Here is a 26,118-nt window from a genome sequence, read left to right as displayed (position 1 = left end):
CCCATCCTCCCAGCCCAAAGACTTTCCGTGGCAGCATTCTGATGCAGCCCCCCTCCCCTTGGGCTTTGTCTTTTAAAGGCTTCGGGGGGGGGGGGGGTCGGGAGTGTGACCGCAGTCAGCTGGCCTGGCAGGTGTGCGCCACCCTGTCTGGGAAGGAGTGGGAGTCAGTGGGGGATGGGAAGGAACTTCCCAGGCCCTCCCTGGGTGTCCCGAAGAAGGTTCCAATCAGCTTAGAACTCAGGTTGCTAAATACTACGGCAGTTAGTAGTTGAAGCTAAAAAGTGGCCCAGTGAAGATGAGCGAGCAAATTTTTTTTTAATTTATATGTGTTTTATTTTTTTGACCTTCCCAAAGTGCATAAGGAGTAAGTATGCTGGTGAAATGCACTAAAAATCTGCAACATCTGGGGCTACTTCCCCGTGCTAGCCGGGCTGCTGCAGGCCCTGGATGATGCATGCCAGTGCCCCCTCGTATAGCGTATCTTGAGCCAGTCACGCTTCCTGCTACACGTAAGCAGGCTTTTCGAAGGCACTTGTGGGTCCGGGTTGGTTTGAGTTCAGCAGGCGTTTGCTGCCGTCCAGGCTACAGTTGAGAGGTTCTGTCTCCCGGGAGGGGTCCCTCCTCCTCGTCCCTGTTGTCAGCTGCTGCTGTGGGGGTCCCCATCGAGACCCGGCTCCCAGAAGAGAGCAGGGTGGGTCTGCGGGGCAGGTGGGGCAGGGCGGAGGGGCTGCCGGCTGCAGCCGCCGCTCAGGGCGGGATGCTCTGCTGCCTGGCTCCTTGCCCGAGGCCGGGAGAGCCTGTGGGGTGCCTCCGGACGCAGAGCGGGAGGTTGAGGCCGCGACTCCAGGGGCGTGTTGGGTGGTGCTGGGCGTCGTTCCTGTGGACAGAGCAGATGGGAGGCAGGCATCAAAGCTGGCGAGAGAACTTACCGGATGCTTTCCTGTTACACCCCGCTGCCGGCCCAAAGCCCGTAGAGAAGGCACGCGGGGCAAGGGCACCTCGGCCAGGGGAGCAGACCCTGGGGGCGGGTCACCCGGTTCACAAAGGTCACCCCTGTGCAGAAATGGAAGATGACAGGCAGTGCTTGACGGTGACCCAGAGCCTACGTTGACGACTAGTTCTCTCCGAGGTCACGTCTCCCTCATGTGTCCGTTCACGACGGGGAGCGGGCAGGCTGGCCTTCCGTCCATCCACAGGTTTGAGTGTAGAGCTCAGGTAACTGTGCCTCCAGCCAACTTGTATCTCAGCCAGGAATCTACTCTCCGGATGCCTCTCCTGAGCGCCAGGGGCAGTGGGCACGGCCGCCTGACGTGAGCCAGCCCGCCCCGTCCTGCCTGCCCTTCGTCTCATCAGTGACGGGGGACCGTGATCGCCTCTTAGGTGTCATCAGGGTGACGTGAGGTGATGCGTGGCTGGAGAACTAGTTTCAACTAGTTGCAATCCTGACGTGAATGCGGAGGCTCAGAGAGGGGGCCTGAAGGAGCAGAGCCCTCCTTTCACATGATGCCGGCAGACTTGTTTTTTTTTTTTTTGAGGCTTGAAAGAGCACCTCCTCAGGGAGCAACCCTGCGTCTGTCTCCCAGATCTTACTGAAGACCCAGGTGGCTCCCCTGAGCCCTCCCTGTCTGTTACAGTGTCTGGAGGGTGCTTTCTCTGGTGCCGGGGAACAGCATCATCCATTTGCCCTGTAAAGTTGCAGCCCTGAAGACACCCGGGACCCCTCAGCCTCGGCCGCCTGTGTGCCCACTGGGCCGGGAAGCTTTCTCTTGCAAACCGTCCCTGGCACAGGGCTGGCCACGAGCCACCTCAGAAAGCTGGTTTCGTTCATTTATCCCCCAGGTACCTCTTGGGGCTATAAATCTGGCCAAATTTCACGTGAGTGGTAAACACTAGAAGAAAAGGACGGAGGTCTGCCTTTGCTCAGAAGCTGGCCCGGCCTCCTCCCGTGACCAGAGGGAACCGGAAGTGACTTGGTGAGTCACCCCTGGCAGGGCAGGGTGGAGGAGGGAGTCGGAGCCCCCTTGAAGCTGGTCCAGGCGTGCACAGATGGGCAGGTCCTCCCTGAGCCAGCGGCGGGACGCCCCCAGGTGGCGAGGCTGCCCTCTCGTCTTTCAGGGCCTTCCCGCTGCCTGCCCCCTCCTCTCAGAGTAGCTCTGCTCATCTGCCTGCTGCTCAGCATCCTGTGCCGGCTCCCGGTCTCCACTCCCCAAGACTGCCTGGCCCATGATGGCGTCCGGCCCCAGTCTTCGCCCGGGATCGCTCTGCTACCTGGCCCCACGTTTCAGGGGAGTTTGGGCAGCCCTGGTCCCATCAGCTAAGGCAGAGATAGGCAGTCCCTTGTTACAGGGTCCCTTGTTAGGACAGTCATTTTAGACCGCAGTAGCCGTTGGGGGCAGATTAAGCCAGAAGAGGAAATCGGATGTGGTAAGCCAGTTGTCTAGCACAGGAATTAACATCTAATGGGCTAGGGTCGCCTGGGTGGCTCAGTCCGTTGAGCATCTGATTTCAGCTCAGGTCATGATGTCACCGTTCGTGAGTTCGAGCCGCACGTTGGGCTCCCTGCTGTCAGCACAGAGCTGGCTTTGGATCCTCTGTCTCCCTCTCTCTGCCCCTCCCCCGCTCGCTCCCTTGCTCGCTCTCAAATATAAATAAACATTTTCAAAAAATGTGTAACGAGCTAGGTTAATTACTAGCTAATTCTTGGGGCTCCTAGATCTTACCGAATTTAACCCCTGAGGCACATAGTAGGTATTCAATAGCACATGGTGGTCATAGATGCCTAAGTTTGGGTCCCATTTTCCTGATGAGTTGTTTGGCAAGACCTAACTGGCGTGTGGGGTCATTTAGGCTCTATTTTCTCTAACAACTTCATTGAGATACATACAGTAAAGTTCACCCATTTAAAACCTAAAACTCCAGATCTTCAGTATATTCCCAGAGTTATACAACCATCAACACAATCTGCTTTAGGATATTCTAGATGTTTCATAGCAATGGAATCAGTCATACAATACGGGCCCTTTTGTGTCTAGCTTCTATCCCTCAGGACAGTGACTCTGAAGTTCATGCGTGGTGCAGAAGGAATCGGTGATTTATTCCTTTTTGTGGCCACATAACATTCCGCTGCGTGGACGTGCGGCCGCTCGCTGTTTAGCCACGTGACTTACCTGTACACGTGCCGCACCCCCCCACCTCCCGCCACCCTTACTCACCTCACCTGCGAGGACCCTGACCAGGACATGTAGAGCAGGATGAGGAAGAGAAGCATGACGAAAAATGCCAGGCTCACCCAGAAGGCAATGACAATCAGATCTGCGGGAGGGAGAGTGCATCTCAACGTCACTGTGACACCACCAGAAGCCCACGGCGAGGGGACGTGAGGGCCCCCGAGCAGCGTGGAAATAGGGCCCCGAGTGTTGGCATTCTCTCGTCTTCCGGCCTCTCAGCAGTGACCACCGGGAAGGTTTTTCCACTGACAAGAACCTTGGGAAGGAACAGGCCGGCAGGGAAGCGGCCTTTTCCCAGAGCAACTAGCTTCAAGGTCCGTTAGGGTGACCGTTGAGGGAAAAGCAGTGAATGAAGGTGGGTGGCACCCCGTGGATTTGCTTTTTCAGCTGATGCTGCTGTTCCCCTCCTTCCCTTTCTCCCTCAGAGGGGGAAGCAGGGGCCGTGGGCCACTCATGTGACGGCCAACCTCCCCTCTGCTGTGAGGGCCGCAGGGGACTGTGGGGACCGCTCTGTTAGAGGCCGCTTCAGAGACCCCTTCGGAGTCTAGATTGTGGTGCTGCAGTGCTCCTGTGGCGGGCAAGCCAGAGTTTTTCCCCTGGGCCTCCCTGGCCCCTTTCTTTCAGGGGAAAGCACCCACTCAAGCCAGGCTCTGCCAGGGGCTGATGAGGATTCAGATGGGACCAAGCTAGCACACTGGAAATCGCTGCTGATGTGGGAAACTAAGGCAAAAGAAAAGCTAAATTCCCTTACTGCCTACAGCCCATTGATAAGTCCTTGAGGCAGACAGACTGACCTTCCTCTCAGAACTCAGTTGCCTGGATGATGACCCTTTGCTAAGGGGCAGAAGGTAACCTTAGCTTAACATTATCCTGACCCCCAGGATCCTGTAAGTGTCCTTTCACATAGAAAAATTCCTTTGGAAACTTCTTTTATCTCAACTCCCCCCCCCCCCGCCAAGATATATGTTGGCAATCATACTCCAAGCTTATGGCCCCCTGATATACATCTGAAGGGTCCCAGGACTGAGTTTCTACTAAACACTAATGACCTTTTCCTAACAACAGCTAAGGCCTCAAGGTCCTGAAAACCTTGTTTCCAAAATACCTTAGAGACTTACGTTATCCCTAACGCCCTCCCAACCTGAGGGTATATAATCAGTCACTCGCCACAACCCCACTGCAGCTCTTTCTGCCCCAAAGTCCTGGCCCCTGTGGTCAAATAAAACCACCCTTTTGTGGGGCACGTGGGTGGCCCAGTAGGTTAAGCGTCCGACCCTGGATCTCGGCTCAGGTCATCATCTCACGGTTCAGTTTGTGGCATCGAGACCCGCATTGGGCTCCCAGCTGACAGCACGGAGCCTGCTTGGGATTCTCTCTCTCTGCCCCTTCCCCATTCACATCTCTCTCTCTCTCTCTCTCTCTCTCTCTCTCTCTCTCTCTCTCTCTCTCTCTCTCTCAAAATAAATAAACGTTAAAAAACACCCTTTTTGCACCCAAGACATCTAAAGAATTCTTTCCCGGCCGTTGACTCTGAACCCCAATGCTTCAGACCACATCAGCAGCCGCCTCTGTCCTGCACGCCCCTCCCCCAACACGCTCCTCTGAACTCCAGCAGTACTTCCGATGATACACCTGCCTGCTCCATGTTGTATTCTGTGAAACAAAAAGATGTTTATGAATGGGTAAACAAATGAGGAAATGAACAAACTGAATGAATGAACGAATGAACGAATAGTGGGGTATTAGAGATTTGTGCATCACCTCCATGAATATGGAAGTAGAGGCCCCAGGGCTTAGTAATGGTACCTTGAGTAAGGGGTGTCCCCTGTCCTCTCCACGCTCCAAGACAGGGAGAAGGAGAAACTGAAGGCCTGTTGATCTTAGACCTTAACAGCATCAAAAAAACAGTCCCGAGGAAAAGATGGCGTACTTGCCAAAGGAATCGAGCTCCCACTGCCTTGTAACAAGGCATCAGCAGCTTGGCCTTCACGCTCCAGAAAGACCAGGACAGCAAAGACCCCCAGGCTCCCACATCCTCTCTCCTGTCTGTCCTTGAGCTGAGAAACTGACGGGGGTGCCCCTGAGCGCCGACCAGGCTAAGGAGGCGTGTGGGCTCCTGGGAACTAGGGAGCGAGGTTGTTACTGTCTGTCCTAAACTGAAGGACTTTTGGGAGGAGCCTCTGAGTTTCTCAGCATTCCGTGACTGCTCACCGCACATTATTCTATAACACCTGCTGCAGCCCCACTGGCCAGTCAACGTTTATTTTATAACTACCGCAAAGTATGACAGTATAAATGCTTTCAGAAGTTTGGGGTTTATTCCGTAAGGGTGTTTTATTTTCTTTATTTATTATTTTTTTTTTTTTACATTTATTTATTTATTTTTGAGAGACAGAGCACAAACGGGGGATGGGCAGAGAGAGAAGGAGACACAGAATCGGAAGCAGGCTCCAGGCTCCGAGCTGTCAGCACAGAGCCCGACGCGGGGCTCGAACTCACAGACCGCGAGATCATGACCTGAGCCGAGTCGGATGCTCAACCGACTGAGCCACCCAGCCACCCCAGGGGTGTTTTAGATTTAGGCAGACCCCACTGCTCTTTCTCCTTCATAAAGAGAACATAAGGTTGGAGATCTTCAGCGCCTATATGAGTGCCGTCGGGGCCTCTAAGAAAACAGCTTCAGAAGTTTGGCAGCTGAGACCCACCCCCACCCGCCTCCCCCTCTCCTGGGCTCACACTTGTCCGCTTGGCCCTTGGTCATTATCCCCACATACTGAGCAGAAAATGAAGCGACACCTTTCACAGAACACAGTGTCTTCAGAGAAGTGAAATTGGATTTTTTTTCAGACCAGAAAGGCGATCAGTAGCTACTCGCCACTTCCTGTACTAAATTCTCTTTCGTTTTGGTCCTGTTGAAAAGGGTGGCCAAAAAAATAAGAGTTCTTGTTCCTCTCCCTGCTGAAGGTTCAGCCTTAGTGCTCGGACAGAACATGTTGTTCCCGGACAAGAGCTGTCATTCCCCAGTGTTGGAATTGTTTAAACATCACTGAGCTTGTTTTTACAACAAGGGGCACCAGGCTGGCTTGACAACAATACTAGTCCAGCCGTGGAAAACTTCCCTTCCCTTTCCTTCCCCTCCCCTTCTCTTTCCCTTCCCTTTTTCTCCCCTCCCCTCATTTACTTCCTTTTTCTCCTCTCCCTGTCCCTTCCTTCCTTCCCTCCTTCCCTTCTCTTTCTTTCTTTCTTTCTTTTTCTTTCTTTCTTTCTTTTTCTTGCTTTCTTGCTTTCCTTTCTTTCTCTCTTTTTTTCTTTTCTTTCTTTCTTTCTTTCTTTCTTTCTTTCTTTTTCTTTCTTTTCTTTCTTTTCTTTCTTTCTTTCTCTCTCTCTCTCTCTTTCTTTTTCTTTCTCTCTCTCTCTCCCTCCCTCTCTCCCTTCCTTTCTTCCTTCCACCACACTGGCAGAATGAGGGGACTTAGGCATCCACAACTAACTGACAAGAAGAGGCTCTGATGGCATGGTGGGGCATCACACTGGGGAATTTCTCATCCCACCTTGGAGCTGACAGCTTAACCTGATCCAAGTACTTCCTACTCATAGCAGGCACCTCAGTCTCGTTAGATTTTGTTAACTGCTAAACCTCAGCTTTAACATTCCTTCAAACACTACTAACATTTGGGTCCCAGAGTCCTGGTTAGAGATTAACTCCAAGATCTTTCCCTTCTTTGGAAAAACAATGGGGTTAAGGGCCTGAGCTCTGGAAGTGGGTAGTTTTGAATTCAAAATCTGACTTGGCCATTTTCTAACCATGGGGTCTCAGGCAGTCTGGGATTTTTACATCTCTAAATCTGCCTTCCCATCTGTTAAAGGGGGATGTTAGTGTGTGTTATGTAGACTGTTAGGTGAATTAAATAACATACCATGTGTATGTAATGCACATAGCACAGTTCCTTGTTTAATGGTTTTGAAATGATAGGTAAATAGAACTAAAATTATTATTTCTGTTAAGAGGGTAGTGTGGCAAGTGATATCTCTGTGATTCAAGCTCCACTAAAATCAAGTGGATACCAGTAAAGGTAATTGTGGTATATAGACTGCTGGTTGTCAATCCTAATGTTTGCTCTCAGGTGCTTTCATAGTCATAGAAGCCCTACCTTTCGCTGCCTGGGATAAAGACTACATTTCCCAGATGCCCTTTCAGCTAGCTGTGGTCATGTGACAAGGTTCTGGCCAATGAGCTGTGAGTAGGGAGTTACTAGGAGTCCTCCTGCAGAGACTAATAGATTTCTCATGACCTTGTATCCCTTTGCATTTCCTTACTCCATTTTGCTGGCCAGAACATGGATGTGACGATGAGGGACATGTCCGGGGGATGGCTGAGCAATGAGCTGGAAGGAAGCTGCTTTCTGAGGATCTCATGGACCAGACCCACCACGCTGTCCTGCAGACTTTTAGGTGAAAGAGAAATTAACCTCTGTTTTGTCCGGTACTCCGTTAATTGTAACCAGTTTTCCTTATTGAGTCAGTAGAAGGAGCCAGCTTTTTAAACGAGCATATCAAAACTTACAAATCCAAATGAATGCTGACGTTCAAAATAATCATCCTCTCTCTATCATAGAGTCATATACATTTTTCTAAAATACATGTCTTGGGACACCTGGGTGGCTCAGTGGGTTGAGCAACCGACTTCAGCTCAGGTCATGATCTCGCAGTTTGTGAGTTCAAGCTCCGCGTCGGGCTCTGTGCTGACAGCTCAGAGCCTGGAGCCTGCTTCTGATTCTGTGTCTCCCCCTCTTTCTACCCCTGCCCTGCTCACGCTCTGTGTCTCTCTGTCTCTCAAGAATAAACATTAAAAAAAATAAAGTAAAATAAAATACATGTCTTGATTAAACATTTATAAACATTTATCAAACATTCATAAACACTTCTAAATTATTCTTTTGGAATTACCCTCAAGGACACACACACACACATCAGTTTTGCTACTTTGTAAAATCATATTTCCTTTTCTACACCCAGATGGTATCAGTCAGCTCGATCCATTCACCTGATTAGTTTATGGGTGATTCCTAACTATTTCCCAAAAGCAAATCCACCCTCGAAAGATATACATAGTTTCACTGTGGACGTTCCATAGAATATACTGTCACTACCAAAGTCAGTTCCAAAAGAAGAGTCCCAGCAGTTTTTGAACAATAATAGTATCATTCAAGTGTAGCGCCTTCAGTTGGGGCTACCTTGATGGGAAAATCGTTACGAAAACAATCTCATATCTCTGTTTAAAAATCACTTTTTAAAAAATGTTTAATGTTTATTTTTGAAAGAGAGAGAGAGACACACAGAGTGTGCTCAGGGAAGGGGCAGAGGGAGAGGGAGACACAGAATCTGAAGCAGGCTCCAGGCTCTGAGCTGTCAGCACAGAACCCACTGTGGGGCTTGAACTCACGAACCCTGAGATCGTGACCTGAGCTGAAGTCGGACGTTTAATCAACTAAGCCACCCAGGCACCTCTAAAAATCACTTTCACTGCTTATATCATGCCCATAACTGGCCATTTGAAGAAGATTTAGAAGTCTCGGTGAAAGTTGTAACATGAAATTGATTGCTCCGAATGCCAGAAGAGAGTTCTATGTAAGTTGTTTGCTCAGTCTTTTCACTGAGCTCTCTGCCTTGTGTTCACAAGAGATTGGTTGGTGGCCTGTTTCTGTTCTTCCTCTCCCAGCTGACAGGGCAACAGGTGAACAGACTGCCTGATTATCGAAGGTGCTAGAGCTGGCGCATCAGTGGAAGTCCATACAGGCTATGACAAATTTTTTCCTAAGCCATAATTAAAGGAAGAAGACATATTGGCCCAAGAAGTAAATAACGCAGCGTGAAAGCCAGACCCTACCCAAGGGAAATCAATCCATCTTGCTGCTCCGTGCAAGGGAGCATTCGAGCGGTATCTGGAGATTCATCGCATTAGAATAATGTGTGTGGTCGTTGTGAGATTGCTATATGGGACTGGTTTTCTCCTAAGCTTAGCCTCTGAAAAGGGGACAGATAGAAAAGCAAACATATAATTAATTCAAGCAGAGGCCCAGGAAACAGATTTGCATGCCCCACCTTTCTGACAGCGTTGGAGAGATTCTTAACCTTTCCCTGAAACAGAAGTCACATCTGTAAAGTCACAAGGGTGAAAATCCTTGTGAAGTCCCTGTAACAAAATCATACCAGATTTCAAGCTAACCCTGGGAAAGAGGAACCCAGATTCCTCAAGTCAGCGCTGAATTCGCCATTATATATATATATATATATATATACATACACACACATATATATATATATATATATATATATATATATATATATATATCTCCCTAGGTATTTCCAATGATCTGTCCATCCATGATGGAATAAACTCCAGTATATGGGCATGAACACAAAAGTCTTAAAATCCCTCCTGCTTATTAGGTATTTTCCCTCCTGTATCGCCTCCTTCCCTACTTGGCACAGGAGTGAAACTCAGCCTTCCAAGGTTTAAGCGGCTGCCCCAGGCGATCTTCCAGAAGCTTTGCCTTTTTCTCACCTTAAAGCATCCCTGGCTCCTGGCTCCAGTCCCAGCATCTTTCTGTCTTTGATGTGAACCTCTGCACAAGTGAAGCTTTCTGATCTGTTTGACTGGGTTGGAGATCCAGCCCAGAGGAACTGGCGAGGAGAGAAAGGTGCATTTGTCAGCAAAGAGGCTCGCCTGCTCTCTGTGGTGTGACCTCTGTCCTTCCTCACCCGGACTCACGCTTACCTTGCCCCACCTTCAAAGCCAGGTCAACAGAGCCTCCCTGAGACACCCTGACACCGCCTTCTGCTGACCATTACAGATCACAAGAGTGACATCATCATAGCTGCAGCACAGCGTGCAGGTGATGGAGATTTCTGCTTTTGCATTTTGGGGATTTTTTTTTTAAGTGAACTTTGAATTCAAATACTGTGGACACACAACAGGGGAAGAAGTTTTTTTTCTTCCACTACTTGTAATAGCAAAATCCTGGAACCACTCTCAGTGTTCAAAACCGCACATTTTTAGAACGTCGTGCAGTTATTTACAAAACTTTGTGAGAGAATCTTTCACAACACAGGAAAACAACATATTGTGAAGTCAATAAGGGCAAAGTATAAAAAAGCACACACAGCCAGATCCTACCTGAAATCTACAGGGGAGACGGGATGTTCACAGTGGACTCTGTAGAAAGGCGGTGCTATGGATCGAATGTGTCCCCCCACCTCCCGATGCAGAAGCCCTGATCTCCAGATTGGTGGTAGTCGGAGGTGAGGCCTTTGACAGGTGATTAGGTTTAGAGGAGATCATGGGGGTGGGACACCATGCTGGGATTAGTGTCCTTATAATAAAAGGAAGACTCTCTCTCTCCCTCTCCCTCTTCCTCCCTCTTTCTCTCTCTCTTTCCCTCTCTCTCTCCCACTTCCCCCACTCTCACCCTCTCCCACTTCCCCCCCTCCCTCCCCCACTCTCTCCCTCCTCTCTCTATCTCTCCCATTTCCCCCTCCTCCTCTCCCCCAGCCCCTCTCCATTCACATCCACCAAGGAAAGGCCATGTGAGCCCAACAGCAAGAAAGGACGTCCTCACCAGACAGTGACTCTTCTGCCACCTTGACCTTGGACTCCCAGCCTCCATCACGGTGAGAAATGAATATCTGTTGAAGCTCCGCAGTCTATGATACTTTGTTATAGCTGCCTGAGTAGACTAAAATAGGCATTGACTACTTGCAATCTGGTTTGGGTTTGCTTACCTCCGAGGGATTTCCTTTAGAGACGGTAGATGGTCCCCCACAGCCCTCACTCTGTCTAGGAGGGCAGCCGGTGCCCTGCCCTCCAGTGGAACTGTGAAGAGGCCGCTCAAGGGCACTCTGCACGTGTCCTTTGCAGTTAGTGGGGCACAGTGGACTGGAGTCTGATGATGTGTGCTCGAGAACATCTTAAAAGCAAGAGACTGGGCCATCAGTGTCAGCAGAGTGGAAGGAGCCAGCCTCCGGCCGTTGAGGGGCAAAGCTGTGTCCCCGAGGGCCTCAGGGGAGGGTGCGGGCCGAGTGCCAGCCCAGAGCTGGCCCAAGGGTCACGTGCATGAGCACAGCCTGAAGGGGAGTCGGGCCTCTCACAGAGCAGGTCCAGGAGGAAGTTGGCCTCAGAGCACAGGGTCCCGAGGATCGTCCTACGAGGCCAGCAGGAGAGACCACTGCCTGTGGTGGGAGATCTCTTGCAAAGCCGCCGCCAGGAGAGAAGGAGCCAGCTTGCATCAAGGACGCCCCCGCCTGGATCAGTCCCAGTCAAGTTGGAGGGCAGGGAGGCCAGTGGGGAGGCCAGTGCAAGAGTTCAGCCAAGAAGTAACGACGGCTACAGAGGAGAATCGCTTCCCCACCCTCAGGTCATGGGACTGGTGACCGTCATCCCAGGGAATGCACAAAGGACACCCGTCACACGGGCTGGTATAAGGAGGGGCGGCGAAATCGACAGGAGCAGAGTCCCCGAGCCAAGTAGTGGGCCCCCCTTTGTGGACACGGCTGACGTACATCGATGTCCTCCTCACCCTCCAGGGCCGCCTGTGCGGGTGTGTCTGTTGTGCTGACTGGCTGCCGTCCGAATCAGAATCTGAGCCGCCTCACTGGCAAACCCCCTCGCCCTTTCTGCCTCTCACCCCACGCCATCCCTGACACTCCAGCGAAGATGTGTCGCCAAATAGGATGGGGCAGGTGGCTGGGGAGGAGGAGCTTGCTGAGGAAAGAAGGAGGAAGCGCTCCTGCCCCCAAGCCAGGGAAAGAGGAAGTTCTCGCTTTGAATGAAGTTTGAAGGCGGTTTGGTTTTAAGTATTTTTGAAATTGATTTCATCGGCTTAGATCTTTGTTTGGGTAACTAGACTGGCCGGTAGACATTTTTTGGTTTAAGTTTGTTTATTCATTTTGAGAGAGAGCGAGAATGACAACGAGCCGGGAGGGGCAGAGAGAGGGGGACGGAGGATCTGAAGCAGCCCTACACTGACAGCAGAGAGCCCGATGCTGGGCTGGAACTCACGAACCCTGAGATCCTGGCCTGAGCGGAAGTCAGACGCTCAACCAAGCGAGCCACCCAGGTGCCCTGACAGACACATTTTTTTTAAATTTAAGAGTAAGGGGCACTCAGTCGGTTAAGCGTCCGACTTCCGCTCAGGTCACGATCTCACAGTTCATGGGTTCGAGCCCCACGTCGAGCTCTGTGCTGACAGCTCAGAGCCTGGAGCCTGTTTCGGATTCTGTGTCTCCCTCTCTCTCTCTGCCCCTCCCCCACTCAAGCTCTGTCTCTGTCTCTCTTTCTGAAAAATTAAAAAACAAAACAAAACAGAAAAACAAAAACAACAACAAAAAAGAGTGAGCATGAGACCTACTCCAGGGAAAGGGCCAGCACCACTAAGTAGGTTTGCACGAGCGGTCAGAGAAAGAGGAGAGCAGCATTCTGACTGCGCGCCATGAACTTGCTCTTTCCGTGCCGCAGCGTGATGGGTGCGTTTACGCAGATGCGGGAGAAAAAAGACATTGCGACTGGAAGGACGTTGTGACAGGCCAGGCCCAGTCAGGAGGTAGAAATCACACAGCAGGTGAAACGGGAAGTCTAATATGAAAAATTATTCAGAAGGATTAAAGAGTGTGAGATACGAGGAGACTCTACAAGGTATGCTGGGGCTGAGGAGGGAGGGAGGGGGGCCCCAGGTGCGTTTGCTCAGGCTGTGCTATGGTCAGAAGGCTTGTGTTCCCTTGTCCTCCTATGTCAAATCTTCATGCCCCAGGGGATGGTATTTGGTGGTGGGGCCTCTGGGAGGTGCTTGAGTCATACGGGCGGAGCCCCCATGAATGAGGTTAGTGCCTGTATAAAGAAGGCTCCGGACAGATTGCCTCACCCCTTCCATCATGTGGGGACCCGGCAAGAAGATGCCAGCTATGAACCAGGAAGGGGCCCCTCACCCCCATGCGACCATGCTGGTGCCTTCGTGTTGGACTTCCCAGCCTGCGGAACCATGAGAAATAGATGTTTCTGGTTTATAGGCCACCCGGTCTGAGGTGTTTTGTTATATTAGCCTGAACAGACAGACTAAGACAGTGGCTTAAGGAACAGAAACTTATTTTCTGACTTTAAAGGCCCCATCTCCAAATATAGTCACATTCTTTTAAAAAAAAATGTTTCATGTTTATTTATGTTTGAGAGAGAGAGAGAGAGAGAGAGAGAGAGATGAATCATGAGCAGGGGAGGGGCAGAGAGAGGGAGACACAGAATCTGAAGCAGGCTCCAGGCCCTGAGCTGTCAGCACAGAGCCCGACACGGGGCTCAAATCCATGAACCATGAGATCATGACCTGAGCCGAAGTCGGACACTTAACCAACTGAGCCAGCCAGGTGCCCCTACAGTCACATTCTTAAGTACGGGAGGTTAGGACGTCAACATAGGAATTTGGTGGGGGAGGCGGGGGGACCCAGTCCAGCCCATAACCCCAAGGAAGGACATACTTGAGAGAGGTTCAGACCTCCCTGGGGATGCAGTTTGGTTACCGGATAGCAGAGATGTTGGCTGGTTTAGCCAGGCCTAGCTGGTTTGGAGCTGCTGGATGAACCATAGACAACCCAGATGACCAACAACCATAGTGGGGTCCCCCCCATCTGGGCTTGCAACTCTTCCCCCGACCCACCGGCCCAGATTGCCCCGGGGCATTGGTTTTTCCGTCAAGATGGCTGCTGAGAGGTTCTTGCCACCGCGAGGCCCAGTCTCAGCGGGACCACGTCCTGGGCCAGTGACCGGGGCTGTTGGCCCTGCGCGTCCTCACACCCTCACTGCCGACCTCCCAGCCCCAGCACGGCCGTCCTGCTGTACCCCTGCCAGGGCCCCGTCCTGCGAAAGCTTCACTCCCGGCTCACTCTTAAGGAATTCCATCGTTGATCACGGGATTACAGTAAACTGATAACTGACACAGGTGCGCATCATGAAAAGACCAGTATGTACAAGAGCTGCGTACCTCACAGCAGGTGATCTGTTCATTCTGCAGAGACTTCTCGTGTGCCTGAGATGTGCCAGGCACTGCCTGGGAGCTGGGGGCGGGGAGCAAGACAGGGAAGGGTTCCTGCTCCGCTGGAACAGTCTGGTGGGAATCTGCCCACTAATCGTGCCAAGTGTCCTGGGACGAGTCCTAAGGGATCAGAGCCTGGAATTTAAGTCCCACCTCTGCAAATATTTTACTAGGTGACCTTGAGCAAATCACTTGGCTCCTCTGGGCCCCGGGACCCCCACATACTTTTATTCCCATGTCTGGGATACCATAGCACGCTCATTTATTTAGGCAGGCCCCTCCTTCCTAGACTGTCACCTCCTAAGGGTGGAGATCTTTCCAGTGTTATGCTTCCAGATCTTTCCCAGCATATGGCTGTTTCACCTGCCTATGTATCACCTGCCTCCCACCCAAACCTCAAATTTATATATTCGCCAGAGGGATATTTTTAGCCAGCAAATTGGACCTTGTCTCTTCTCTGCTTACAATTTTATTAATTTTTTTAATGTTTATTTATTTTGAGAGAGAGAGAGCAGGGGAGGGGCAGAGAGAGGGAGAGAGAATCCCAAGCAGGGCTCCGCGCTGTCAGCATAGAGCCCTTCGTGGGGCTCAAACTCATGGACCGTGAGATCAACGACCTGAGCAGAAATCAAGAGTCAGCACTTAACCAACTGAGCCACCCAGGCGCCCCTCTGCTTACGGTTTTGAATGACTCCCCACAGCTCCCAGGAATCTTCTTTTTTTTTTTTTTTAACGTTTATTTATTTTTCAGACAGAGAGAGACACAGCATGAACGGGGGAGGGGCAGAGAGAGAGGGAAACATAATCGGAAACAGGCTCCAGGCTCTGAGCCATCAGCTCAGAGCCCGACACGGGGCTCGAACCCGTGGACCGCGAGATCGTGACCTGAGCCGAAGTCGGACGCTTAACCGACTGAGCCACCCAGGCGCCCCTCCCAGGAATCTTCTGAGACTGACCTGCAAGAACCCGACCCCCGTGTGGTCTGGAGCACATCCTCCATCACTCACTCTTCCCAAAAGCACCTCTGGCCTAAGCAGGAGTGTAACCGTTCTGCCCCCTCCCCCAACCCCGCCCCACCGGACCGGCCCCTGTGGATCAGACAAGCAAAGTCCCCCTGGGTCTTCTGACTCAGCTCAGCCCACCTTCCCTGTGAAGCCTTCCTTATGTCTTTCTTCTCCCCAAGGGTGTCCTTCTCTGTGGTCTGCTGGCCACTTCTGCACATCCTCCAGCACAACACCGTCCATCAAATAGCAGCATATTCATAGTAGCGGCCACCTCACTAAACAGTCGAGGATGGAAAGAGTGACCTGCTTGATTCCTCCCTCGAGTCAGTGTCTTCTACAAAAAGTTCTAGACCAAGATAGACCAAAGAGATGTCACCAGATCCAGTACATCAACATGGAACAGACAAAATAGCTTATAAGCACCTTTTAGGGAAATGTGGGACGATGAAGGTAGACTGTTGGAGGACACTAAGACATAACTATTGAAATGTCTGGGTATCGTGTTACATTCTTTCCTGTTACGATTTTCCTAAATCCGGTGGAGGGATGCCCTGATGTCCGTAACCTACTTGGAAATACACCACCATAAAACAGACAATAGTGGCCGCAAAATAAAAGCATTCTCGTAAAATATCAAGGACGGGGACTTGGTCTTTTTGCATTTGTGCCTCCAACTCTCGGCTCAGCGCCTGGCCTGTCACGGATAGTTGCAAGATTTGGTTGTTGAGTGAATCGCGAGCAAAAGCAAGAAGGTGGGTCAGGAATGGTGTGTTTCTAGTATGGTGTGGAAGTGGGGCTAGCTGAGATGAATGAAACACAGAATGGACAGCACCGAGTTTCAGAGGACTACTAAGACAAAAAGGGGAGCTTAGACTCTGAGAGGGCAGGGGCAGGGAACAGCGCAATGGGCACATGGTTGTGCCCGGAGTCCCTCCTACACAGTAACACCATGGAGAGTTGCACAGGTTGGGCACTGCTCAAGGAATTCCACCTGGATAGGTGTGATTAACTGTGTCCCCAGAGTAGGAGCCTTTTTCTGATTTCCCTACAATCTGGGGGTAGTGGCAGCGTTGTTCCCGTCTGTGGGACTGGAGGGAGAAGAGGGGAGTTAAGATGACCATCCGATGTGCCTCAGTTCCCCAAGATGCATCCATGGGACAGTCCTGTGCCAACCTAGGGGCTTGGTCACCCTAAGGAGAGTGAAACTAGGGAAAGAAGGAAAGAGGTTGAGAGAGATGACAGTGAAGCTAGAGAGACACAGAAACCAGGGGGAGGAAGGAGGCGAGCGAGCAGGGTGACTTTTCCGAAGCAGCTGTTTCGGATGACGGTGGATGCCGGGAACCCGAGAAGGGGAAAGTGCTCATGAGTTTGAGAAGTTTGGCAGCCGGAGGTGAGAGAGAGGGACTTTTGGCCGATGGTCCAAGAGGGCAGCGGGGATGCAGATCCGTCTGTGTTTCAGACACGGATGAGGAAGCCGGTGGAAAGAAGCTGGAGGAGGAGAAGTTCCCCCAGGCTCCACTGAGGGGCTGTGGGGACACGTGACGGCATTTTGACGAAGTAACGAGTGGACACCCCGCGCGGGACTCCCGGGCCGGTTCACCTGCGCACATCCATCACCCCTGTGACCAGGTCTCTGCCACGTCCTGCTGTGGCGACTGTTCTGACTCCACACCACGCACTCCCAGTCCTCATCTGGTGACCCTCTTGGTTTATGCTCCGTGATGGTTAATTTCGTGCATCAGCTTGACTAGGCGAAGGGATGCCCAGACGGCTGGTAAGACACGATTTTTGGATGTGTCCGTGAGGGTGTTTCTAGAAAAGATTAGCATCGATTCGGTAGGCTGAGTAAGGAGATCTGCCCTCACCAGTGTGGGTGGGCATCGGCCGAGCCGATGGGGGCTCGAATGGAACAAAAAGGCAAAGGAAGGGCAAATTCTTGCTCTGTCTCCTTGCACTGGGCTATTTTCTCCTGCCTCTGGACACTGGTTCTTGGGCCTTTGGACTCCAGGACTCGAACCATCAGCTCCTGTAGTTCTCAATCACCACCGGCTTTCCTGGGTTCCCAGGCTTCCAGGAGGCAGATGGTGGGACTCGTCAGCCTCCCTGACTGCATGAGCCAGTCCCTATAACCAGTCTCCTCTTATCCTCATCGACGTACCTCCTATTGGTTCTGTTTTTCTGGAGAACGCTGACTGATACGATCGCCATGCCGTGGGAGTTTACACCTCTGGTGTCAGGAGACTATCAACCTCCGGGTTGTTTTTGTAGTCTTAGCTACCTGCCGTACATTTCTTTCTGCCACAGAAAGCTCTGTAAACTGGCCAAGGGGCCTGCCTCCCAAGAGGGTCCTTGTCAGAGTGAAGCCTCCGTGAAATAAGCCACACGAAAGGGCGAACGGCGTATGATTCCCCTTCGGTGACGCAGTGTCTTTGTCCGTTCAGGCTGCTGTAACAAATCATACACGCTGGGCGGTTTAAATCACGGGCATTTATTCTCTCACGGTTCTAGGGGCCGGAAGTCCAAGATCAGGGTGTTGGTGGGTTCCGTTCCAGGCGAGAGCTCGCTTCCTGCTTATGTCCTCACGTGAACGAGGGAGAGAGAACGAGCACTCTTGTTTCTTCTCAAAAAGGTACGAATTCCACGGTGGGCCCCCGGCTTGATGACTTGGTCTAACCCTCATCACCTCCCAAAGGCCCCACCTCCAAATGTTATCCCACTGGGGATTCACGTTTCACGTGAGTTTGGTGGGGTGGGACCCCGGACTCAGTCCGTGGCAGATGGTCAGAACAGTCAGATTCATAGGGACAGAGAGCAGGAAGGTGGTTATCGGAGGCGGGGGGGGGGGGGGGGGGCGGGCAGAGGGAAAGGGGGAGCTCGTGTGTAACGGGTACTGAGTTTAGTCTGGGGAAGGTGGACAAAGTTCCGGAGATGGGTGGTGGCATGATGTGAATGTGAAGTCACTTACTGCCGCCAAACTGTGCCCTTAAAATGGCCTAAATGGTCACTTTTGTGTTGGGCACGTTTTCCCTCAATTAGTAATAATATAAAAAAGAGGGTCCTTGTCAACATGAGCGAAATGTTTAAAATCCTGCCAAACTGCCCAGAGCGCGGGGTTGTTGTCCCCAGCCTCCCAGCAGGCTCAGGGTCCTCGTCCTTCCCAGCCGCGCTCGTCCATCCACTGGAGACGGTGGCCCCTTGCCGCCCGCTGGGCTCTGCCTGGTAGTCACAGGCCCGGGGAGGAGAGAGGTCACTCAAGGCAGGTCTCAGTTTCCCCTCAGGAGTTATCACAGACGGCATGTGTGTATATGTGCATGCAGGCACATTCTGTGTTTTGAAGACACAGAAAAACCCTAAGGCGGCCAGGCACCAAAATGCTAACGCTGGTTTTTTTTTTTTCTGAATGGTAAAGTGCAGTAATTTACTGTCTGAGTCTTTTACGATGAGCATATTGACCTCTACGACTTACATTTTATAAATTCGAGGGGCACCTGGGTGACTCGGTCAGTTAAGCATCCGATTCTTGATCTCAGCCCAGGTCACGATCTCATGGTCACGGGATGGAGTCCCTCCTCGGGCTCTGCACTGACAGCGCGGAGCCTGCTGGGGATTCTCTCTCTGCCTCTCTCTCTCTCTCTCTCTCTCTCTTTCCGTCCCTCCCCCACCCAGGCACGTGTGCCCTCTCTCTTTCTCTCAGGATAGATAAACGTTCTTGAAAAGTTTGAATTATAAAATATTCCACATTCATAGAAATACACAGAGCATGTATCCACCAAGTATTTCCTCCAGATCCTTTTTTTTAAAAAAGGATATTAAAAGGGGCGCCTGGGTGGCTCAGTCGGTTGAGCGTCCGACTTTGGCTCAGGTCATGATCTCGCGGTCCGTGAGTTCGAGCCCCGCGTCGGGCTCTGTGCTGACAGCTCACAGCCTGGAGCCCGTTTCGGATTCTGTGTCTCCCTCTCTCTGCCCCTCCCCCATTCATGCTCTGTCTCTCTCTGTCTCAAAAATAAATAAACGTTAAAAAAAAAAAAAGGATATTAAAATGTTAAGGTCATCATCCACGTGTGGCAATACAAATTTCTCCACTTCCTACCCCGACACACTGAGTATCAGTGTTTCCATGTTTGCGCATTGAGTGAGTGTGAAATGGAACCTCAGTGTCCTTCCCAGGGCGCTCCCTGAGTACTTGTGAAGGTGAGCGTTTTCTCACGTTCCTCGGCCCTTTGAGTTTCCTCTTCCGTTAACTGTGCTCTCGTATCATTTGCCCATATTTCTATTGTTTTTTTTTTTTTCTTGTTGATTGATGGGTTGTGTTGACTTATGAAATAAGAAAATGGCTTCCGTCTCAAGGGGCAAAACAGATATTTCCCAGGTAGTCACTGCCATCGCTTTTCGTTCCTGGAACACACCAGATATCCCTCTGCCTCAGAGCCTTTGTCTTCGGAGTTCCTGTGGCCTGGAAGGCGCCTCCCAGAGACGGCTTCAGGGCTTGGTCTCTCACCTGCTCACAGGACATCCTTGGGGGGCCTTTACCAACCGCCCGATTCCTCTTAGGGCCCCACCTCTCCCTGGCTGCCCTTCCTGTTTTATTTCGCCACCTGCCATACTTTTTCTTGTTTGTGGTGGGTGGAAGGCTGCTCTGAGTTTTCAACACTTTTCTCGCTGCAAGATAGGTTGTAGTTCCCTCCTCTTGAATCTGGCCTGGCCTTAGTAACTTGTTTGCCCCAAGTCACAGAGCTAGAAAGTGTCAGAGCTCAGATGTGAACTCCTGCCAGGTGGCGCAGGGCTCCACGCGCCCGGCCTCTGATCCGTGTGTCACTGCCTCCCGGCCGGTCCCCAAACACAAGCTAGACAACTACCCATCCGGGACAGAAACACCCTGGGAGAGTATTTTTGTCTAGCCTCAAACTCCTTTTCCAGAGAAGGTGGAGATTAAATTCAGAGAACACATGAAGGCTGAGATACAAACAGAAATCAAGGAAGCCAGAAGGAGCACCTCTCTCCGTGGGTGTCAAAGACTCCTGACATCTAGGCTGTCTGGGGGACCCAGTGACTGGCCTCCCCCCCGGGACAGTTTCCTCACTGAGATGGTCTATATTGCATTTGGGAGTTTGGGAAGGCGTTGCTTTTTTTTAAAGTTTATTTATTTATTGTTTTGAGAGAGAGAGAGAGAGGTAGAGAACAAGTGAGGGAGGGGCAGAGAGAGAGAGAGAGGAAGAGAGAGAGTATTCCAGGCAGGCTCTGCACTGTCAGCAAGGAGCCCAATGGGGGGCTCGAATTCACAAACCGTGAGATCATGACCTGAGCCAAAGTCAGACGATCAACTGACTGAGCCACCCAGGCGCCCCAGGAAGGAGTTTCCTCATTTGTATGCCCAGCAGGCTATGAACTTTTTATCTCTAGCTCATGTGTGCAAGAAAAAGTATTTCTTTTAAAACCTCACACACAGCTTAGAAAACATCAATCACTTTCTCCAGAAATGGACGTTGTTTGTGGGTAATTACACAGGGCAGGAGGTTGAGACTGTAGGTTCGAAGACTTTGAATAAGCAAAGAGGGCTCCCACTCAGAGCAGGGGAGAGAGCTTTGGAGCCCAGGTGGTGACCAAGCGGGATGTCTGGTGTACAAAAGGATGGGGGTGTCTGAAGCTAACAGCATTTTATTTAATTCAGGTTAAAAAAATTTTTTGAGAGAGAGAAAGAGAGCACACGTGTGCGTGCACATCCTAAGGAGTAGGGGAGGAGCAGAGAGGGAGAGAGAGAGAATCCCTCCAGGCTCCAGGCCCAGTGCAGAGTTGAGGGGCTCGATCTCACAAACCACTGAGATCATGACCAGAGCCTAAATCAAGAGTCTGACGCTTAACTGACTGAGCCACCCCGGCGCCCCTAATTCGTGTGAATTTAAAAACAACCTTCCCGAATACGGATTTACATTTTGTCCAGACCAATATGGATCCTGAAGGTCTGAACTTCTTTTTTTTTTTTCAACGTTTTTTATTTATTTTTGGGACAGAGAGAGACAGAGCATGAACGGGGGAGGGGCAGAGAGAGAGGGAGACACAGAATCGGAAGCAGGCTCCAGGCTCCGAGCCATCGGCCCAGAGCCCGACGCGGGGCTCGAACTCCCGGACCGCGAGATCGTGACCTGAGCCGAAGTCGGACGCTTAACCGACTGAGCCACCCAGGCGCCCCTGAAGGTCTGAACTTCTGACCATACATATCAGTGGGCTTCTGTTTCAGCCCTGCCACTTTCTCCCTGTTACTGTGAGCTGTCTGTGCAAAAATCTGCTTTTTGATTCGTGAGTATATACCCCGCATCAGGAAACACACACCGAACCTATCGTCCCCCGCAAAAGCTTTGCTACCAGGCTGGGGACGCAGCCAACATGGATGGGTACCCGGACTCCTGGAAGCTGTAAATGAAAATGGAAACAGGTACACTTCCTAACAAGACATTCTAGACCACTTTCTCCAAGGGCTCTGCTGGGGACCTGCTACCTTTTAACATCCAAATGGATTTCAGTTTTGAGCTGATGCGTGAACAAGTGATCTTGCTTTTCACAGGAAGAGCATCGTGTTCCTTCTAGTGGCTGCACTTAACTTCTTGACAGATTATGTGATCAAAGGGCAGGAAATAGCCGAGGAGGGGCTAGGCGTCCGACTTCGGCTCGGGTCACGATCTCGCGGTCCGGGAGTTGGAGCCCCGCGTCGGGCTCTGGGCGGACGGCTCGGAGCCCGGAGCCTGCTTCCGGTTCTGCGTCTCCCTCGCTCTCTGCCCCGCCCCCGCTCGTGCTCTGTCTCTCTCTGTCTCAAGAACAAAAATAAACATAAAATAAAGAAATAGCCAAGGAGCCCAAGACTTGAGGTTGGCAGAGCCCTGAGACTTTTTTTGCTTTGTTTTTTCATACTCATTCCCTCAGCTGACTTGTTATCTTGACCGAGTAGCTGGAATAATCAGAGAAGATTGTTCACAAAGCACCAACTTACCCAAGGGATGGAGACTGGGAGAGAGAGGAGCAAAAAAAGCACGTTGGTTTGCTCTGGTGGTCCTTCCTGAGACCATGAAGAGTAAAATCACTTGGTATTTAAAAATTTTTTTAACGTTTATTTATTTTTGAGAGACAGAGAGAGCGCGAGCAGGGGAGGGGCAGAGAGAGAGAGGGAGACGCAGAATCGGAAGCAGGCTCCGGGCTCCGAGCTGTCCGCACAGAGCCCGACGCGGGGCTTGAACTGCTGAACTGTGAGATCACGACCTGAGCCGAAGTCAGTCGCTTAACTGACTGAGCCACCCGGGCGCCCCAATCAATTGGTGTTTTCATGGAAACCAGTAAGTCATATATCTTAGGGGTGGACACAGTAACCTCCCCCAAATCTGCATAGAGTGAGAGAAAATGCGAAATCTGCAATTTGAAGAAATGTCACCTAGCTTACAGGAACCCAAGCAAATCACACTCTAACAAAAAAAAGTCTGTCTTAAAAGCATATTCTGGGGTGCCTGGGTGGCTCACTTGGTTAAGCATCAGACTCTTGATTTTGGCTCAGGTCACGATCTCACGGTTTGTGAGACTGAGCCCCAAGTCGGGCTCTGAGCTAACATCACAGATGGAGACTGCTTGGGATTCTCTCTCTCTTTCTCTTTCTCTGCCCCTCCCTGCTTGTGCTCTCTCTCTCTCAAAGTAAATAAATAAACTTAAAAAAAACCAAACAAACATATTCTAGGGGTGCCTGGGTGGCTCAGTTGGGTAAGTATCCAACTTCAGCTCAGGTCGTGATCACAGTTCATGGGTTCGAGCCCCGCATCGGGCCCTGGGCTGACAGCTCAGAGCCTGGAGCCTGCTTGGGCATTCTGTGTCTTCCTCCCTCTCTCTCCTTCTCTCCTGCTCTCACTGTCTCTCTCCCTCTCTCTCTCTCTCTCTCTCTCTCTCTCTGTCAAAAATAAGTAAACATTAAAAATAAAAAATTAAAAAAATAAAAGCATATTCTGCTCCCAAATCATCCTAGTTTCTCAGGAGGTTAGTTCCAAACCTCTTACAGAAGATGACAAATAAGATTCTGCCCCCGTTTACTTATATCTCTGAGGGTTAGGGTTAGGGTTGTGTTTGGGCTCATCTGTGACATCTGTTGGGAGTAGGAAGTGGCCAGAGAAAGTCTTTCGGGCCAACCCCCAGCCTCTGCCTGGCTGGCTCCCCCAGTCGAGGACTCACATTTGTTGGCTTTCAGCTTCCTCTCATCCACAGGAATGAGGTCCACGTAGTCCAAGTAGTATTCGTAGCTGTCGTACAGGGTGGAGGCGTTGGTCTGGTTGGCCATGTCCGCGGTACTGGGAGGGGGCGCATCCGGAGCTAGTCAGAGCCCTCGGAGAGACCGGCCGACTGATTTCTGTAAAGTCATCCAAGTGTGTCTGTGGGTCTCGGGGCTCAAGGCCTGCCCACTTACTTATCGGAGCCGTTTAGCTGGGAGAAAGGCCAGGGGGCTGTGCTTGACATCTCCGCCCACACGTAGAACTTTCCGCCCTGCTCCTCCTTGATAAAAGTCCAAGACAAACAGAGCCACAAGGCAGGAAACCGGGTTTCCAGCGCGGCTCTGGCTTGCCCCTCTGGGTGAGAACGGGAAAAGCGATACCTGGGCCCCTTGGAAGACAAGATGCCGAACAGGGGCTAGGAAGGCCACTCGCTGTTTGCTTTCCTGCTTAAAAAATTAATAAAACCCAAATGAAAGGCTGGCGGTGCCCCTGACGTACATTAGGGCGGTTCTTGGTGCTGTTGAGCAATCAGCAAGTCACTGGTTCGGATTTAGTATCTGAGGGCAGGAATTGAGTGATGGCAGCCCTTGAACTCGTAGCCTCTCTCATGCACACAGAGCCAATTAATTGCACCAAAAGAGCCCTCTTGTCCAATTGAGTACACCTTCCAGCTTTTGTTTGCTTGTTTTTTTGTTTTTTTGTTTTTTTTTTTTAATTTTTTTTTAACATTTATTTATTTTTGAGACAGAGAGAGACAGAGCATGAACGGGGGAGGGGCAGAGAGAGAGGGAGAGACAGAATCGGAAGCAGGCTCCAGGCTCTGAGCCATCAGCCCAGAGCCTGACGTGGGGCTCGAACTCACGGACCGCGAGATTGTGACCTGAGCCGAAGTCGGACGCTTAACCGACCTAGCCATTTCAAGAGGAATACTCCAAATATTTGGAATGAGCAAGACTGAGTGTGACAGGAGCCAGAGAGTGTAGCCTCCAGAGAATCAGTGAGGAAGTCCAAATTCCCAGAATGACGGGGCCTTTCCCTCCAAGATGCCAACTGTTAGTTGTTTCCCGTCTACATTCCAGAGCCAAGCTGGGCATTGATAGTGTGCAGCTACCCATCTGTGTTTGCTGAGGACTTTACCGTTCCCCCAGCACGCTACCCCTGACATGACACTAAAAACTTCTGCAGGGACGATAGGGTTGGTTGTCCGACTTTTAAGGGTGTGTCAAAACAGAAAAACAGTTATGCCACCGGCTCTTCCTCAGCTTGGGTTGTACGTGTTTTGATACTCTTTTGAGCAGTTTGGCGTGTATCTGTTCATGTCACTGTCGTTTTTTAATTTTCTCATTCTAGAAGGTCGGAAGGTTGGAGTCAAGAGGGTTGGCAAGATTGGCAGGTGGAGTGGACGCAGAGCGTGAGGGTAGCCGAGTCAGGTGGGAGTGGTTGCCCTTCTCTCTGCCAGTCCCCAAAGCCTGCTACCTCCTGCTTCCTTCAAGTGTAGTTCCCCAGGGCCCCAAACGACCTCTGGACGTGCCGGGCCCCAGTGCCCCTCCCTGCTCTCCACTCCAATCACATGTATTTGTCATTGCCACCACCCTTTAAAAAATTGTTTTAAATTGAGGTATAACTTACAGTAAATTGAATGCATAAATCTTACAGAGCTTGACGAATATCACATACACCCCCGCACACACACACTCACACACACGACCATCACATCAAGATATAGAGCATTCCTGGGGCGCCTGGGTGGCTCAGTCAGTGAAATCTCCAACTCTCGATTTCGGCTCAGGTCATGATCTCACATTCATGAGTTCAAGCCCCATGCTGGGCCCTGTGCTGACAGTGCAGAGCCTCCTTGGGATTCTCTCCCTCTCTCTCTGCCCCTCCCCTGCTTGTGCTCTCCTTCTCTCTCTCTCTCAAAATAAATAAATAAACATTAAAAACCCTCCACTACCCCCCGCCCAGACCAAGGAAACCACTGTACTGACTTCGATGGTCAGATAGTTTTGCCCAATTTCGAACCTCAACTAAATCTAATCATACAATAATACAGTATGTATCCTTTTGTGTCTGGTTCTTTTATTCAACAAATGGTTACCTGTGCAGTCATTTGTTATTTCTTTTCCATATGGTATTCCATTGTATGAATTTTCCATAATTTATTTCTCCATTTTTCTATTGATGAACATTTACATTGCTTCCTGGTTTTGGCTATTATGAATAAAAATAGACTGAGAACATTTTTTTCCCATGTATTTGGTGGACATAAGCACTAATTTCTCTTGAGTATATATCAGAAGTGGAATTGATAGCTTTACTAGGTACAGCTAAATAGTCTTCAAAAGCATCAGTACCGGGGCACCTGGAGGGCTCAGTCGGTTAAGTGTCCGACTTCAGCTCAGGTCATGATCTCACCCTTGGTGAGTTTGAGCCCCGCGTCGGGCTCTGTGCTAACAGCTCGGAGCCTGGAGCCTGCTTCGAATTCTGTGTCTCCCTCTCTCTCTGCCCTTCTCCTGCTCACACTCTGTAGGTCTCTCTCTGAAAAATAAATAAACACTAAAAAAAAAAAAAGCAT

General features: G+C 50.8%; 2 protein-coding genes across 3 annotated transcripts in view; one reads left to right on the top strand and one right to left on the bottom strand.

Annotated features, from left to right (window-relative positions):
* URB1 (URB1 ribosome biogenesis homolog) overlaps positions 1-12,348 on the top strand; it is an 87,418-nt gene extending 75,070 nt beyond the window's left edge. The window contains exons 40-43 of one of the 2 annotated variants that reach the window (XR_009262309.1): positions 1,840-1,973; positions 7,562-7,679; positions 9,720-10,529; positions 10,780-12,348. The gene's annotated coding sequence lies outside the window, so the exon portion shown is untranslated. Of the gene's footprint in view, positions 1-1,839; positions 1,974-2,115; positions 3,193-7,561; positions 7,680-9,719; positions 10,530-10,779 lie in introns of those variants that run through there. The other variant, XR_009262310.1, reaches the window with a different exon arrangement.
* MRAP (melanocortin 2 receptor accessory protein) lies at positions 310-23,904 on the bottom strand. The gene is made up of 3 exons (XM_058731876.1): positions 23,506-23,904; positions 3,213-3,312; positions 310-877 (listed from the first exon to the last, which is right to left on the bottom strand). Exons 1-3 carry the CDS (start codon positions 23,609-23,611, stop codon positions 748-750), a joined length of 336 nt encoding a protein of 111 aa, XP_058587859.1. The 5' UTR covers positions 23,612-23,904; the 3' UTR covers positions 310-747.
* Between the last annotated feature and the right edge of the window lie 2,214 nt (positions 23,905-26,118).

This window comes from Neofelis nebulosa, chromosome 5 (assembly GCF_028018385.1).
Source record: "Neofelis nebulosa isolate mNeoNeb1 chromosome 5, mNeoNeb1.pri, whole genome shotgun sequence".
NCBI lineage: Eukaryota > Metazoa > Chordata > Mammalia > Carnivora > Felidae > Neofelis > Neofelis nebulosa.
This window is presented reverse-complemented; position numbering and strand designations above follow the sequence as displayed.

Coding starts and splice junctions, on each gene's coding strand:
- MRAP (XM_058731876.1), bottom strand. CDS start 23,611: ATGGCCAACCAGACCAACGCCTCCACCCTGTACGACAGCTACGAATAC. Junction 3,313..23,505: donor GAAGCTGAAAGCCAACAAAT/GTGAGTCCTCGA, acceptor TCCCTCCCGCAG/ATCTGATTGTCATTGCCTTC. Junction 878..3,212: donor TCAGGGTCCTCGCAGGTGAG/GTGAGTAAGGGT, acceptor CTCTGTCCACAG/GAACGACGCCCAGCACCACC.